The sequence below is a fragment of the Euleptes europaea genome, chromosome 17 (genome assembly GCF_029931775.1).
Source record: "Euleptes europaea isolate rEulEur1 chromosome 17, rEulEur1.hap1, whole genome shotgun sequence".
Taxonomy (NCBI): domain Eukaryota; kingdom Metazoa; phylum Chordata; class Lepidosauria; order Squamata; family Sphaerodactylidae; genus Euleptes; species Euleptes europaea.
This window is the reverse complement of record NC_079328.1, coordinates 48757845-48772974: the sequence shown is the minus strand read 5'-3', so window position 1 is coordinate 48772974 and position 15130 is coordinate 48757845. Positions and strand designations below refer to the sequence as shown.

At 41.8% G+C, this 15130-nt stretch overlaps 1 protein-coding gene across 1 annotated transcript in view; it reads left to right on the top strand.

Moving 5' to 3' along the window:
• Positions 1–15130, top strand: part of ZCCHC14 (zinc finger CCHC-type containing 14) — a 34576-nt gene that overhangs the window by 6229 nt on the left and 13217 nt on the right. Inside the window, exons 2-3 of the mRNA XM_056862204.1 lie at positions 1438–1561; positions 13646–13719. Coding sequence (XP_056718182.1) covers positions 1438–1561; positions 13646–13719 — 198 coding nt within the window. The remainder of the gene's footprint in view (positions 1–1437; positions 1562–13645; positions 13720–15130) is intronic.

Sequence of the window (15130 nt, the reverse complement as noted above, 5' to 3'; positions counted from 1 at the left end):
CCCCAAAAATAGAAGTGAGAATAATCAGAGTACAACTCTCTCTGTGTTTACATGCCTCGGCAGAGGGGCCTGTTTTGCATTTTGGTGCGACCCAGAATGGCAAAGCTTCACCAGCCATGTTGTGAACTGCTTGATATACCGTTCCTCAACCGACGCAGTGGTTTGCCTCTCCATGCCGGACAAGCCTCTCTAGTGCATTTTTTACTTCACATTTCCTCCAAGGATCTCAGTCTCTCCTCTCCTTTTTACCCTCACAACTTTGTGAGGTAGGTTACTCAGGGTGACTGGCCCCAAGCCATCCAGTATGTTTCATGGCAGAGTGGCCATCCCAAAAAACCATCACATCCCAGGTTTGAAAAAAGTTAAAAAATGCCTGAGAAAGCTGAGTAGAGGTGGGGAACGGACAGTGGCGATCTTAGACCCCTCACGATGGGGCTGTGTTGCTGAGCATTGCTTTGGTGCATCTGTGTTTGTGGCTTAGGAATGGTTGGTGCCACAGGGAAGAACAGGGCTTGATGCTACATGGAAGTGAGGCAGAAGTTCTCAACAGGTGAAGGATGTGAGCAGGAGTGAGAGAGATGGCCAAGGCCTTCTTCGTTGGCAGGTGTGGGTAGAAGTGGAATAAGAGCTTGTTTGGATCTTGGGGCCCAGTTTCACTCCCACAGTGGGCAGCCAGGGATCACAGTGTGAGCTGGTTGGCTTGCGTCAGAGCAGGGCAGAGTTGGGTGTAGAAGACCTTTTGTGGCATTTTTGTATTACAAATGAGCCTTTGAGGAATATGGAATTGTTTTGAGAGGCAGCAGCGCATATTGTAGTGTATGTGCTAACTTCTGTGCTCTGTAACTTTAAAAAAGGGAAGGGCCTGGCAAGACACAGTCTGTGCTGTAAACTTTTCTCCTCTTGCTTTTCATCCTGAGGAATCTCAAACATATGTTGCATTGGAGGATATGGCAATGAGTGGAAAAAGTTACTAGGCAGTTGTAGCAAGCCCCAACCAAAACACAAGTTATTTAAAGTACTGCATTTGGAACTGATCAGGATCTTTTGTTTCTATTATGTGTGTGGGGTTTTTAGAATGAGTTGGACAGCGTATTAGTTAAACTGTTGGTGGTTATGAACTGAGAGCAGGATTTAACATTTTCCCAGTAGAGTTAAACTGGGAAGTGAAGTGCCTTTTTGCGGCTAGGTGAACTGTAAAACCAGGCCTAATCTGAATGCAAACTAGACTTCAACATAATCAGGTTGCGTGCATTCTGTGATGCCCAAAACTCAGTCCCCTCTGATCTTAAGCACCATCACTTTTCTGTGCTTATAAATGTAACAAATCTGCTTTCTTGTAAACAAATAACTTACGAAGGCTGTGGACTTTGAGAATATTATATCTCTGAGAAAAATGAAGCTGACCAGTTTGTTTCTTTTGTTTTCTTTCTCCCCCAGGTCACACCACGATCTGAGACCCCCATAAACAGTGTTGGTAACAGTTTAGAAAATGCACTACATACATCAGCACATTCCATTGAGGAGTCATTACCCAAGAGGCCTTCAGGGAAACACTCTAAAGGTGCATCCACTGGTTTCGCAAAATGTTTTGTTTTTTAGACAAATTATACATTTCTGACTGCTTTAAAACATTTAACCGATGCTAGATGGAAACTGTGGTAATGGCGTTGATTACTAAATGAAGTAATACCTGCTGTTTGTAGGAAAATTCATGCCTGTGAATTTTGTTGGTCCGCGAAGTTTGTTACTGCTCAGGAGTGCTTTATGCTTCTGCACGTAAACTCTCAAATAGCAGCTAGACATCCAGCGGATGCTCGGCCGGGCTGATAGTTTCCTGGAAAGAACTCCAGTCTAAAATTCTGTTTTGTTTTAAGTCTGAAATCAATACCTTTTGCCCTCCTTCTTTGACTGTTTGTACTTGTAACACAGACCATGAAATTTCTACTGTTATAAGCAGGCATAACGTTCATACTGAAACTTCAGTTTATTAATTTGTAAATACTGTCAGGAATCCTGTATATCTGTTCCACTAGTAGTTACACTTTCCTGCAGTGGAAGAAAACTTCCCTTGACGCATGTGGCTGAAAAAACAGATCTGTGAGATCCATCCTAAAATGTATAACTGAGCAAAACTATCCCTATGATAATTAAAAGGGGTGGATGTTGTTAGTCTGTTGTAGCAAAAATAAACAGGAGTCCCTTGACTCTAGTGTAACTTTTTTCGCAAACTTATATATAAATAAGGTAAGACTCCAATATTTACATCTGGTAAAATGGGCTCTAAATTATCTATGAAAATTAACGATCTTACTCCATCATAAGTCATTAAGGTGCTGTTTGATCCCTGTTTACATTTTGCGTTGTTAAGTCAGTTCTGATAAAAACAGGAAATTGTTACTTCTAGAAGTCTTCTTTTTGGTCTTTTCACCAAGGTATCAGTATAGAGTGATAATGTATCTTTCCTTTACTGTTTTACTTTATCCCATTATTTTTACATTTCAATAAGTCAGTTAATACTAACTTTAGTTTCTCCAGTTCTAAAGTCATAAATAGACTTAAAGTAATCCTAGTGCTCACAGCTTTCGAGTAACTAGCAGTAGGTGTGTTAACATGTAAGGGTCTGTTTTCCACAGTCTGTCTTGCATTCGTTGACTTTCAGAAGACCTAAATTGGAACTATCTACACAGTAGTTGGGTGAGCAAAACACGGGAGTGTGGTATGAGGCTATGCTGTTTTATTTCTTGGCCAAGTGCAGATCTGCCATTATTGTTTCTTGTTCATGCAAATAGAGCTATAGCCAGGTTCCTCAGGTCCATTGCTTCAGAAAGGATGTGGACAGAATGGAGTGGGTGCAAAGGAGAGCGATGAGGATGATCAGGGCCTGGAGACCAAGCCCTATGAGGAAAGGCTTGAAGGATTTGGGAATGTTTAGTCTGGAGAAAAGGAGGTTGAGGGGGGGACATAATTGCTTCCTTTTAAGTATTTGAAGGGCTGTTACTTAGAGGAGGGCAGGGAGCTTTTCCTGTTGACAGCAGAGGATAGGACTTGCAATAATGGGTTTAAATTACGGGCAGAAAGTAGCAGCTGGATATTAGGAATTTTTTTTTTTTTTTTGCAGTAAGAGTTGTTCAGCAGTGGAATTGGCTGCCTAGAGAGGTGATGTGCTCCCCCTCGCTGGCAGTCTTCAAGCAGCAGCTGACAAACACTTGTAAGGGATGCTCTAGGCTGATCTGCATTGGGCAGGGAGATGGACTAGATGGCCTGTATGGCCCCTTCCATGATTCTAAGTCAGTATCCCCTGATTTAGTTGCTGCAGCACAAGAAAAGCCTTGCATTGACAACTGCTAAACTTGTCCCAGAGCCCTGTTCTATTGAGTTGTCAGGGTCTAAATGAGCTTCCGCTTTAACCCCTTCGGTGTTTTCCAGTCCTTGTCAGTCTAGAATTTCCCACTGTAACTGGGAAGTGAAGTGTCCCAGTGTCTGATTCCCCCTTGAACATGTCAGCCTAGGGCATTTTTCCTTCCTACATCAGTGCAGCATTTGTATAGAGAAGCTCCTTCCTATTTGCATTGGAATTTTATAACCTAGCATTTGGCCAAACAAACATTTAACTTGTCTGGCTCTTGGAAAGGCATCAGTGCTTTCAGTATTTGGTTTTAAAATGGCAAATTGCAAAAGCCTTTCCATAACGATAGAATGTTTTTGATATTTCCACTTCCTGAATAATAATGGTCATATTATTGATAAACCTCTTTAAAAACAAGGTGCACAGTATAGAAATTAAATTGAAAACAAACAACCTTGCCTGCAGCCTTACAGTCTAAGAAACACAAGACCTTTACAAAAGTAAAGAGAATGGAGAAGGAACACTGCAGAATCTAATTAAAATAACTTGCATTTCATATTTGACACAGCTGTTGCTTTGTAATGGAAAATCTTACAGTCCTCATTGTAGGCATAGCTCTCCTTGTTAATATTGTTGTTTGACTATGTCATATATGTGGGCATTAAACTTCCTGAGTTTGCTTTTAAAGCATAAGAGTTGATTTTGACCACGTTAAATGATTCCAAGACGTTTAGTTGGAGCTGAAGTTCATCTTCTGTGTTTTTCTGTGCATAGGAAACTGAGTGAACTTCCATAAGAATTGAAAATGATCTTTTTATTCCCATGGGAATACATGCTCAAGACAAAATCAAGTAGAATGGATCTCTTTCTGACAATAATACAAAGAATGATGGAATATCATAACTATAAATGGTCTAGTCTTAGACCTTGTCCTGATGATAAAAAACAGTAAATATTCATTTGCTCAGTATTTGGTAAATAAATGTAAGTCTTGCTATTGGGAAATATCTGATTAATATCCTTGAAGACAAAAACAAAACAAAATGATTCATCTTGTTAGGACAAAATCAGATGATCAGCAAGTAGCACTGCGCTTTGACTGTAGCCTGTTGTCTTAGCATTGCGCCAGCTGTGGTCTAGACCACAGCATATTTTCCCAAAAACATAGTGTGGGATAAAGTACATTAAAACAGATGTCAAAATGCAGTCAGCATTCAGTAAACTCTTACCATAGAGTGGCAAACTCTAGAATGCACAGACTATTAAAACTACCTGTATTCTTGGCACATGGGACTCCTTCACAAATGGCATTTTTAAATGTTTGCCTAGGAGCATGTAGAAAATTTGTGCTTGTCATGTGAAAATCGTGACAGCTTCCAAACTCTTGGAATCATGACAAAATAGGTTCATAGCATTTTGTGTGTGTGTGTGTGTGTGGCATCCTCTCCACACATATCCTTAGCAGATTTTACAACATTTGGGGTTGGGTTCTATGACTCTAGTTCTGGAGGAAGGTTTCTCATGTAGCATGAGATAGCTGTAGGGATTCTCTTATGTTCCCGGAGAGTACACAAAAGTCTTGTTTTGGTAAGATGGATTTGGGATCTGTGCCTTGGTTTTTAGAGGCAAACAGAGTTAGTTTTTTTTTCTTGTCGCTTATTTTCTTGAAATGACTGAACATTTTTAACTGATCAATATTCAAACCTTACCAGTGTTGCATTGTTAGCTGACTTGCGTCTGCGGAGATAAGGCAGGGTATAAATGTTTGAAATAAATAATGTTTCCAGTGACTTCCTAGACAGTCTCTCCCCCTTTCACTACATACATAGGTTCAGTTTTATTGCATATGGCCAAAGGCCGTTACAAGAATTCTCCTTTCATTCGTCCACTTAATACTCTTTGTTGTATGGGCATCTGTTTCCCTACAAGACTTACTTTAAAAACAGGAGGAGATAAGTGATGGCAAAATGCAAACAGCAGAAGTAACTTATTACACATTCGCATGGAGGGAAGTGGAAAGTTTGATTTTATGTCAGGAAGTCTTGAGTTGGTTTGGTGATGGTAGTTGTAGGAGCACATACCTGTCAGTCATAAATTGGGAAAGTATTTTACAGCTTTCTGGTTCCAGCTTGGACTTCAAGGCTTTCATTAGTCAGTCAGTCAGTCACTTATTGCATAGCACCAAAAATGAGATGAAGAGGAGGGTGAGGAGCATTACAGAGAAGACGTCAAGTCTTTCTGATATGTAGGTCCAAGCCTGAGAGGGCTACACACCAGGTAAATGCAGCAAAGAATGCAGCAGGTAAATGCAGCAAAGAATACAGCAGACCTCTAAAATGGCAGTCCATAAAGCACAAACTGGGACCTATGTGCTCTGACTGAGAAAGCTGTAAACAAAGCAAAGGGCTTAAGAAGGATGTTCAGTCTTGGGTGAGGGGGGGAATTAAATTCTCGACTCTGAAAACCTGAATTATGGCAAAGGAAGAAACAGTGCAAAGCTAATATGTAAGCAAGAAGTAGTGGTATATTTTATTTTAATAACGTATTTGTGTTGATAAGGAAAGTTATTAATGTAGATCTTTTAAAAGTTAATGTAGAGTTATGATCTACTCCAAGAGCATGGCGTCATGGAACAGAAGAGGTCAAAAGCCAAGTTGGTTTAGGAAATGGCAGGGGATACTGCTAACTCTTTTCCTGATTGAAGGCCTTTGAGGTGAAATTTACCAATCCGTGCAGTTAGTTGGGTGAAGACCGCAAAACAACTTACTTAATAGTATGAAAATGACTAAACACCAGTTGTAATTTACCTCTCTCCCCAACTGGGATCATCTTTTTATAATGTAGTTTGAGCTAGAATAGGCATCATTGTTTTCTGTGAACAAGTAACCCTCTCAACAGAAAAACATCCAGACCAAGTAGAAAATGTAGAGCTGCTTTCCTTCCTTCCTTGTGTTACCCTCCGTAGGAAAGACCATTGATTTATTGCATTACCTCACTGCACTGAGTGGATCCATTTCATCAGTGTATCATGCCTGTGCTATTTTTAACAATAACTTGAAGGGGCAGCACTGATGAAATTACATCATTTACATGCACAGCTGAAAGACAGTCATATAAATCCTAAAGATCATTTCAAGAGACTGCTCCTGTGTTGTGCTCTCAGATGATTCACGTTTGCACACTGCCCCAATATGGCGGTGGCATAGGATGGCCCATACCTGGGTAACGTGTAGGCAGATGCTTCTTGTAGGGAGCTAATCTCTGTATATTGGCTTAGGACTGGTAGTCTGTGAAATGGGTACTCAGTGATCTGTGAAAGATATGTTGCTGACGTTCATTTGACTTTCAGCTTGAACCTGGCTTATAATTGTTTGCTTTTTAAAGTTCTTGGGAAGGAGTCTTGGCGAGGGAAAGACCAATGCAGCGGGCTGGAATCCAGAGTGGTTTGGCATCCATTTGGTTTCTGGAAGGCGACATTTCTCTGCTTAGAACAGCCTTTCAAAGTAGCCCATTCAACCAGTAGGTGACCATCTTGAGGCAATTGGGCCGGAAAGCTTTGTAAAGTGGGAAAAGATGGCTTGTTCTTTCGGGTTGTTGATTGCCACAAATACTTAATGTGTCGGTGATCAGGCTTTACGGGCTGGTGACTTGTGTGGACTTGCTTGCAGTTGTGTGTGGTCCTAGTTCTTGGAAGCTTGAAAGACATGAGGGACATAGATATCTTAGGCTTTTCAATGGTATTGGCTGTTCTGACTGTAAATCCTGCCTCTTTTTCCTTGGACTTTTTATTTAAAGCTGAGCATGAGTGATAAATCCTTTTTGCTAAGCACCAAATTTGTTTGTGCAGGTGTTCAAATAACTGTTAGAGGATACTTTCCAGAAGAAATGTAACAGAATCCTGGGGAAAAAAAATTTCGGCTGACTAAATTTGGGGATTTTTAGAAATGTGGACCTTTACTGTTATTTTCTGAAATCTTGAGTATTTCCAATGTTCATCTGTCTCATTTCAAAGATTAAAACACGCTCATGTAATATTACTTTTTAGTTGTAACTGGAATTTCCTGTAACAGTTAATAAATTATCATCTTCTGTATGAGCTCCAAATGGTAGGTCTTCCAACACTTCTCAGACTTGCCAGAGTTCATGATTTGATGCACACTCTGAAATCTTGCTGGGGAGGTCTTGCTGGATACTCACGTGGAGCATTCAAACACTGTGTTTAAAAGAGGCTCCTTGTGTTTGCATTCCTATTCTTGCTCTCGATGCAGAACACAGGGAAGAATCCCAGGGTGTCACCTGAATGCTTCCCAAACGTCACAGTTGTAATAACCCCCAGGCAGGGAAGTACATGCCCATTGTGGTGATCTTAGTGTGGCTCTTGTACCGTCTTGTTTCTGGAGTTACGAGGCTCCAGCTTGAGCCACAGGCAGTACTCTGCACAGAGCTTTCTCAGTCTGGCCATCTGATCTCCCGTTCCATCACCAGACAGTTGTCCAAGGCACGCCGCCCCAGCAGCTGCCGACACATTGTAATCCCGCTGACATGTTTCCAGGTATGCTCCCATGTGGTGTCAGGCGCTTGCCTACAAACTTACCGCATTCTGCTGCTACTTCAGGTCCTGAACTGATGAATTCTGTCATGGGCCTGTTTGTGTGAAGTCCACGTTGATGAAACCTGGCCTGCTTCTTCCTTCATGAATTGGCCCAGTCTGCTTTTAAAGACATCTCAAGCGAAGGCTGTCACTACACTCTCTGGCTGGTGGTTTTTCGGCTGGACTGGATACACAAGTGGCGCTCCCAATGGGTGGTGGTGGGGGGAATCCCTACGCATGGACACCAAATGTGTCAGACTCAACTGAGACCCTTTTGTTTCAGTCATGCGGATTTTCTGGTAGTGGATTTTCCAGGAGAATTTTCCAATTTAAATAATGTTGGCAAAAGAAGGAAAATACACCATGTACAAGGACTGGTTTTTTTCCCATGCATCACATATCCCTCATTTAGCTCACCTAAGCATGACCAGTGTGCAAAACAACAGCCCTTACAGCTATAGATAGCCTATATTTACATATGTGGGGTAGAAAATTTTCTGCCCCACATCCTTGTTTAGTTAGACATCTGACATTTTGTATATGAAGAATGTGTGTGGGGGAGGTAGTTGTGAATTTCCTGCATTGTGCAGGGGGTTGGACTAGATGACCCTGGTGGTCCAACTCTATGATTCTATGAATTTCTCTTCCCTATTCATAACTTTATAGACCTTAGTTATGCTCTGCACTATAACCTCTTATCTTTTCCTAAGCTAAGCAGCCCCCGTCATTCTTGCATCCTTTTATCGTTATAGTTGCCTCTTGTGTGCACCATTTATAGTGCTGGTGACATTTGTCCTGAGATGGGCTGTTGTCTAGAACTGTACATCACATCCTAAATATGGCCGCATCAAATGATTGGATACATGCAAACGGCAGCAGATGGCCATAAACCACAAACGATCCTCAGTTGTTGTGATTTCTCTCTCCCCACCCCCACTCCATAGAGAATTTCCTTGCTTTACACAGTTTAAGCGTAAACCTAACAGGCCGACATGTTGTGCTTGTAGGCTTCATGTAACAATGAAGGCAAAAATGTTTTTGTGGGAAACATATGCAAAATATTATTTTCATAGTTAGCCATAGTCTTTTTGGTTGCAGCTTGCTCTGCCAAAGGATCAGTTCCTAAACTTCACCACTATCCAAAATGTCTTTTTTAAACTTTCATGATGTTGAATTGACATCTGAGCTACTGTTCATACTTTTTCAGGATTTGGTTTTTGTTTTGTGCAGACATGAAACCTTAAAAAAAAAACTCTTTAAAGTTGTTATCAGTGTTATCAGTACATTTAAAGGTGCTTGCTTAGACCTCCATCATCAGCTCTGTCGTTTGACCTCGCTTTTTTTAACCCCCACAGTTTCTTTCTGCATATATTTCATAGCTCTAGGTCATGCATCTGTAGAAAACCTTTGAATAACATCTGTTGAACATAACAGTCAGCATGTTGTTTCCCCCAGACTTTTCATTAATGCCTAGAATTGTCACACAGCACTGCATATTTTGTTGTCTCATTAGTTTGTTAAACTCTGCTTTTTAAAAAGTTTTCTTTAAAACAGACAGGCCAGGTTGTTTTACTGCTTGCATGAGACAGCACTATTATTCAGGAAACTTGGTAAGAAGCTTCATATCTTTAGCATCTAGCATCAAAACATGGTATGTTTTATTCAGCTGTTTTAAGCAAAAAGAATATTAATCTAGTTTTTAGGGTTTCCTGTTCCGGATATGAGTCATTTCCATTTTAAATGGCAGGGTTTCCCCCTCCCCCTTAATATACAAATACAGCTCTGGAATAGTTATTAACAGGCGTTGTGGCTAACTAAAATGCTGAGTACTCTACTCCTTGGTCACTGAATTCATACTTTTGTTTTTATTTCAACTTTTTTTAAGAATGAAAGGAAATGAAACCAAGCTTTTCTTTTAATTTAGATCCTGCTTTTGGAAGCACATGAAAGTGTTATTCACAGTCTGAAAATAAAATGATTCAAGTTGGGGAAACAATCAGGAAAATAAAGAATAGTAATAATATGAGTTGGAAGTGGGGAATGCACCTAAAGTTGCTGAGCTTTCCATATGCTTTCCCTCTGAGTATTGCTATCATTCTGTTTAAAAAGAGGAAAAGCCTTAATGGATCCAGGGGTGTCATTTTGTGAGAAGAGGGACACCTTTGCCTCCAGCCCAGTCTACAAGAAGCTGTTCAGTGGTAACTCGTATGCGTTCTTTTCCCTGGCTTGGTTAGCTGTTGCTGTTTCTGCTGTACCTGACCATGTTTTTAAATTTTTTAATTATTTTAAAAAATTAATTACTGTATTTACAGGTCCGCCTTTCTCACTTACACTGTGTAATCTGCTTTGAGTCTATGTCAAGAACAGTCCATAAAAAGACCATCTAATAAGCACATTGTAGGCCAATAACAATCACCAGGAGGAGACATCTAATGAGCAATGTACTAGGACTAGAGTTACCGGAATCTGAATGAGCAGAGCATGTTACAACCTTCCACTTCAAAGATTTTTGGGTTTTGCAACCACTGTAGAAACTTGGCATCTCTTTTTGACAAATGCAAGCTTTGTACGATTACTAGAATGGAAGCAGACAGAAAAGGAGGGTCTTCCACCTAAACATTAGGAAGAACTTTCTGACGGTGAGGGCTGTTCGACGGTGGAATGCGCTGCCTCAGAGGGTGGTGGAGTCCCCGTCTTTGGAGGTCTTTAAGCAGAGGCCCCTGTGGTCTCTTCCAACCTTGTGAACTTGTCAGGGACACGCCTTTCTCTTCCCAAAGTGAGTCTAATTATAAGCCTCCTTCCTCACCTGGTTCTGAAACATCTCCAAGGAGACAGAATTGCTTCTGCTTTGAAGAGCTCACAGGGCTGTGTGTGGAGTGAGTTAATGTGTGTCAGAAGAATCTTGTGTCACTTGCATGCTGAGCCTCAAATGGAGTAAAGTTTAAGTCTAAAGGTTTCTGTGCCATCCGCTTATTATTTAATGATTTAGAAAAAAGTTGGCTATATGATAGAAAGTTCAGTTGAGCATTTATAAATGGGGGTTCGGGGGATGCCATCTTGTGAGTGTTCTTTTCAGATGGAGTGTTCCCTGAGGTTTTGTGGATGGCTCGGTAGTGCCAGGAATGTTTCTAAACCCTGAGTAGGCTGTTTTGTGGCAGCACCAGGACACCCAAACTTAGATACCTACTTTGCAGTAGAAGGACCTCTTGGTTAGATGCAAAGAAAGGTCTCCTCTTCCATTAGGAGGCTTCTGTTGTTGTCATTTCTTTCATTGTTTTGAGGAGGAGCTGTAAGGCAGTGTTGTTTACCAGGCCTTTTTTAACTAAAGGTTGGTTTATGACTCCTGGGAGTTCAGGGATTCTGGGTTTTATTACAAAATAGTGTATTTTTATGGAATTGTTGGTAGGCTATAAGCCTGTTAATAGGGAAAGTTGGGATAAAATACAGTAAATAAAACTACCTTAGCCTTTGTTTCTGTAGATGACCATGCCAGCTATGCATGTTCTTAAAAAAAATCTGCTTGCTGTACATCCAGGCATGTGAGTGAATCCTTACAGGCTCAGCTTCTGTTTGGGTTTTAAAGGAAGGTAAATGTCTGTCGATGGCTCCAGGCACTACTGTTGTTGAGTTCTCACTTCACTGCCGTAATCTTGCCTGCTGGGCAGGCCTGGACACTGCTTTGGAGACAGCTATGAGTGTTTGGCCAGTCTTTGTGTATAGATCAGATTAACAAAAAAGGCATTTCCTATTTCTGGGACTTTAGAATGTGGTATTTACCAGGTAGGAAGAAATAGTGTGTTATGAAAAGAAACAGAGAGAAGGAGAAAGCCTTAATATAGCCCATGCTTTAAAAAAAAGCAAAATGTGTATTATCCAGCAAGTTAATATGCAATTGTGCAAACATGGGTATTTTTAAACACTGCTTTTTTATTTTGCCTGTTGGCATGCTTCAAACATGTTAAGAACTCTTGCGTTCTAGGAAGGTGCCATTTACTGTTGCTTTCTTGTTTTTAAAGCCAAGTGTTTTACATACATTCAAAACCTTTAGAATAGATGGAGGTGTTGATTGTCTATGTTACCCAACTTGCCTTTCTCCTCCCTCAATAGTCATTTGTAAAGGGGGTTAGCCACGACTAAGAGCTGGTTAGGTCAGGGCTTTGACCGGCTGTGTAGGTCTTTAAATGTTCCTGCAAAAGGGAACAATCCATGGTGAGTGATGTTTCCCTTTTGGAAAGTCTGCTTGGAACACTTCTGAGCTCGGAAGCTGCCAGCTTGGAGGGCTTTAAGAGGGGAATGGACATATTCATGGATGAGAGGGGTATTCATGGCTATTAGTTAGAATGGATACTGGTCATACTGCATACCTATTCTCTCTAGTATCAGAGGAGCATGCCTATTATTTTGGGTGCGTTGGAACACAGGCAGGATGGTGCTGCTGCAGTCGTCTTGTTTGTGGCTTCCTAAAGGCACCTGGTTGGCCACTGTGTGAACAGACGGCTGGACTTGATAGGCCTTGGTCTGATCCAGCAGGGCCTTTCTTATGTTCTTATGTTTCCATGCCAGTGCTGGCCTGAGCATCTTCCAAACCACTTAGAACTCTGCCACCCTTGCTCCAAGGTGCTCACAATTCTAGTGCTAGACCAACCGACAACTGATGCTTTAAGGAACAGAACACTGAACCAGGCAATGCCTCTTCCCAGGATCAGCTGAAGTTAGAAGTGGTGGTTCAATCATACATACAATCTGATCACTTAAGACTGCTCAAAGATATAGTTGGATGGCAAAGATGGTATGAAGCGATAAATTTTTTGTCTTCACTCCCTGTGAAACTCAGTTCCTCATGGTTAAAGGTAAAGGTCCCCTGTGCAAGCACTGGGTCATTCCTGACCCATGGGGTGACGTCACATGCTGACGTTTGTTAGGCAGATTTTGTTTACGGGGTGGTTTGCCAGTGCCTTCCCCAGTCGTCTTCCCTTTACTCCCAGCAAGCTGGGTACTCATTTGACCGACCTCGGAAAGATGGAAGGCTGAGTCACCCTTGAGCCGGCTACCTGAAACCGACTTCCATCGGGATCAAACTCAGGTCGTGAGCAGAGCTTTTGACTGCAGTACTGCAGCTTGCCACTTTGCAATCCCCCAAATAAAATTGTACAATTTTTTTCCACATGATCCGCAGTTGTGCTGTGGAGCTGGTAGTAGAGGTGCTCATGAAGTTTTAAGCAATCCTTTCATCCATGCAGGTCCCCAGATCACCAGAATAACCTTTTTGGAATAGTCAAAGGGTTGGGGTTAGGGGGGAAACTGGATGAATCCAACCCGGTGCAATTTAGGATGATAAGGCCTTTTGGTAAGGGCAATAATTCTTCTGTGTAGTGTCCAGGAGTGAGGACATTTGTTCTTAATGATGTGTAGTATTTCCAGGCTTTTGAAGTCTGAAAGGAAATCAGTAGTCCTATGATCAAGGAGGTGATGGATTTTATTTCTGGTATGACATTTGCCTTCTAGTTAGCTGCTCCTGACCCTTTGTTAACTGCTTTTTGGGCATGCTTGATTTGAAGCCACCAAACACGCACCAGATCACATGCAGCATAGAACCGCAGGGCTTCCACTGTAATTGCTGCCTCACCTCTAAGGAACCATTGCTGTGCTATTGATGCGCTGTCGGCCTGTGGGCATGTAACACATCTTGTTCTTTTCATTTCCGACAGTGAGTGTTGAAAAAGTGGAACTAAAGGGATTATTGCACAAGAAGAATGATAGGAACATGGAATATTCCTTTGAGGTAAGTTGCAAGGATTTGCTATGTGTGTGTGTGGAAGGGATTGAGGAGTTCTGTTTAGCTAGTTAATTTTGATTACAAGAAAACGAAGTGGCTGAGACGTTTGCCTCCTAAAGTACTTTGTCATAACAAGTGGGAAGTCCTCACATGATTTTTTTTTCCAAAGCAAGTTACAGTTCCTGCTTCAGTCTCATTCCCTGTTCGTCAGAGCCTTGGAGCCTTTGTAGAAAGTTGTTCCTCTTTTTAGACTGTTGATGCCATTTACAGTCATGGCGCTGATACACTTGCCAGCACTAATGTGATTTGTATTGAAAATGTGTTGAAAGAGTGGACAGACGCCCACCCCTACAGCTTGTGTGTCCAAGACCGTGATTAAAGTATATTATAGGATTGTGTATCCTTTTCTGCCCAGGGTCCCAAATCTTTCTGAGCCTGTGGGCACCTTTGGAATTCCGACATGGTGGGTGGGTGCAGCCATATAATGGCTGTTGCAGGAGGCGGAGCCAACCACAAAATGTCAAGCTGTGAGGTTATGCCTTGTAGCCGTAGTAACTCTTTAACATTTCAGGTAGACATTCTGCCTTTGTAAAATGTACACATTGTTTAAAAATATTTTCTTGCTTACATGCAGCTCAGCTTCAGTCACATAGTGAAGATCCCTGTGCGGTAGCGGCAGCTGCTGCCATTGAGTTTTTAAAAACTGCACAGCCAATCAGAGACTGTGCTGGACAAAAACCCTACCTGGCCCTGCCCACTTTCTAAAAACATATGGTGAGTGCCAGGAAAGATGTCACTGTGGCATACCTGGGACCCCCACCTAGGGACCCCTGTTTTATGACTTTGAGGACACAGAGAAGGTAACTGTTTCCCATGGTTCTGTTGTGTTTGGCTCTTCAAGTATGTCTTGTTACTTGGGATGGAATGTGTGTAGCACAAAGGCAGGGAAAATGGGACACGTGTGGAGGTATTAAATGACTTGCCCTCTAGATACTCTTTCAGATATATTGAATACACTTTATTTTCAGCGTAAGCTACAGCTGCAAAATGAGTCTTTCTTAGCACTACTCACATGGGATAAGGGAAGGATGCAATTCCATGACCTTGGATTGTCCTGTAAAGAAGCAGCCCCTGTCCATCAGTATGCATCTCCTGCTATTCACTTGGCTTAATACATAGGCTTGGCTGCTGTTAGTCGGCTGCCTCACAGGAGCATCGCAGAAGAGATAGCTGCATGCATGAACACATGAAGCTGCTTTATACTGAATCAGGCCATCAAAGTCCATCAAAGTCAGTATTGTCTACTCAGACTGGCAGCAGCTCTCCAGGGTCTCAGGCAGGGGTCTTTCACATCACCTACTTGCCTGGTCCCTTTAACTGGAGATGCCGGGGTTTGAACCTGGGACCTTCTGTATGC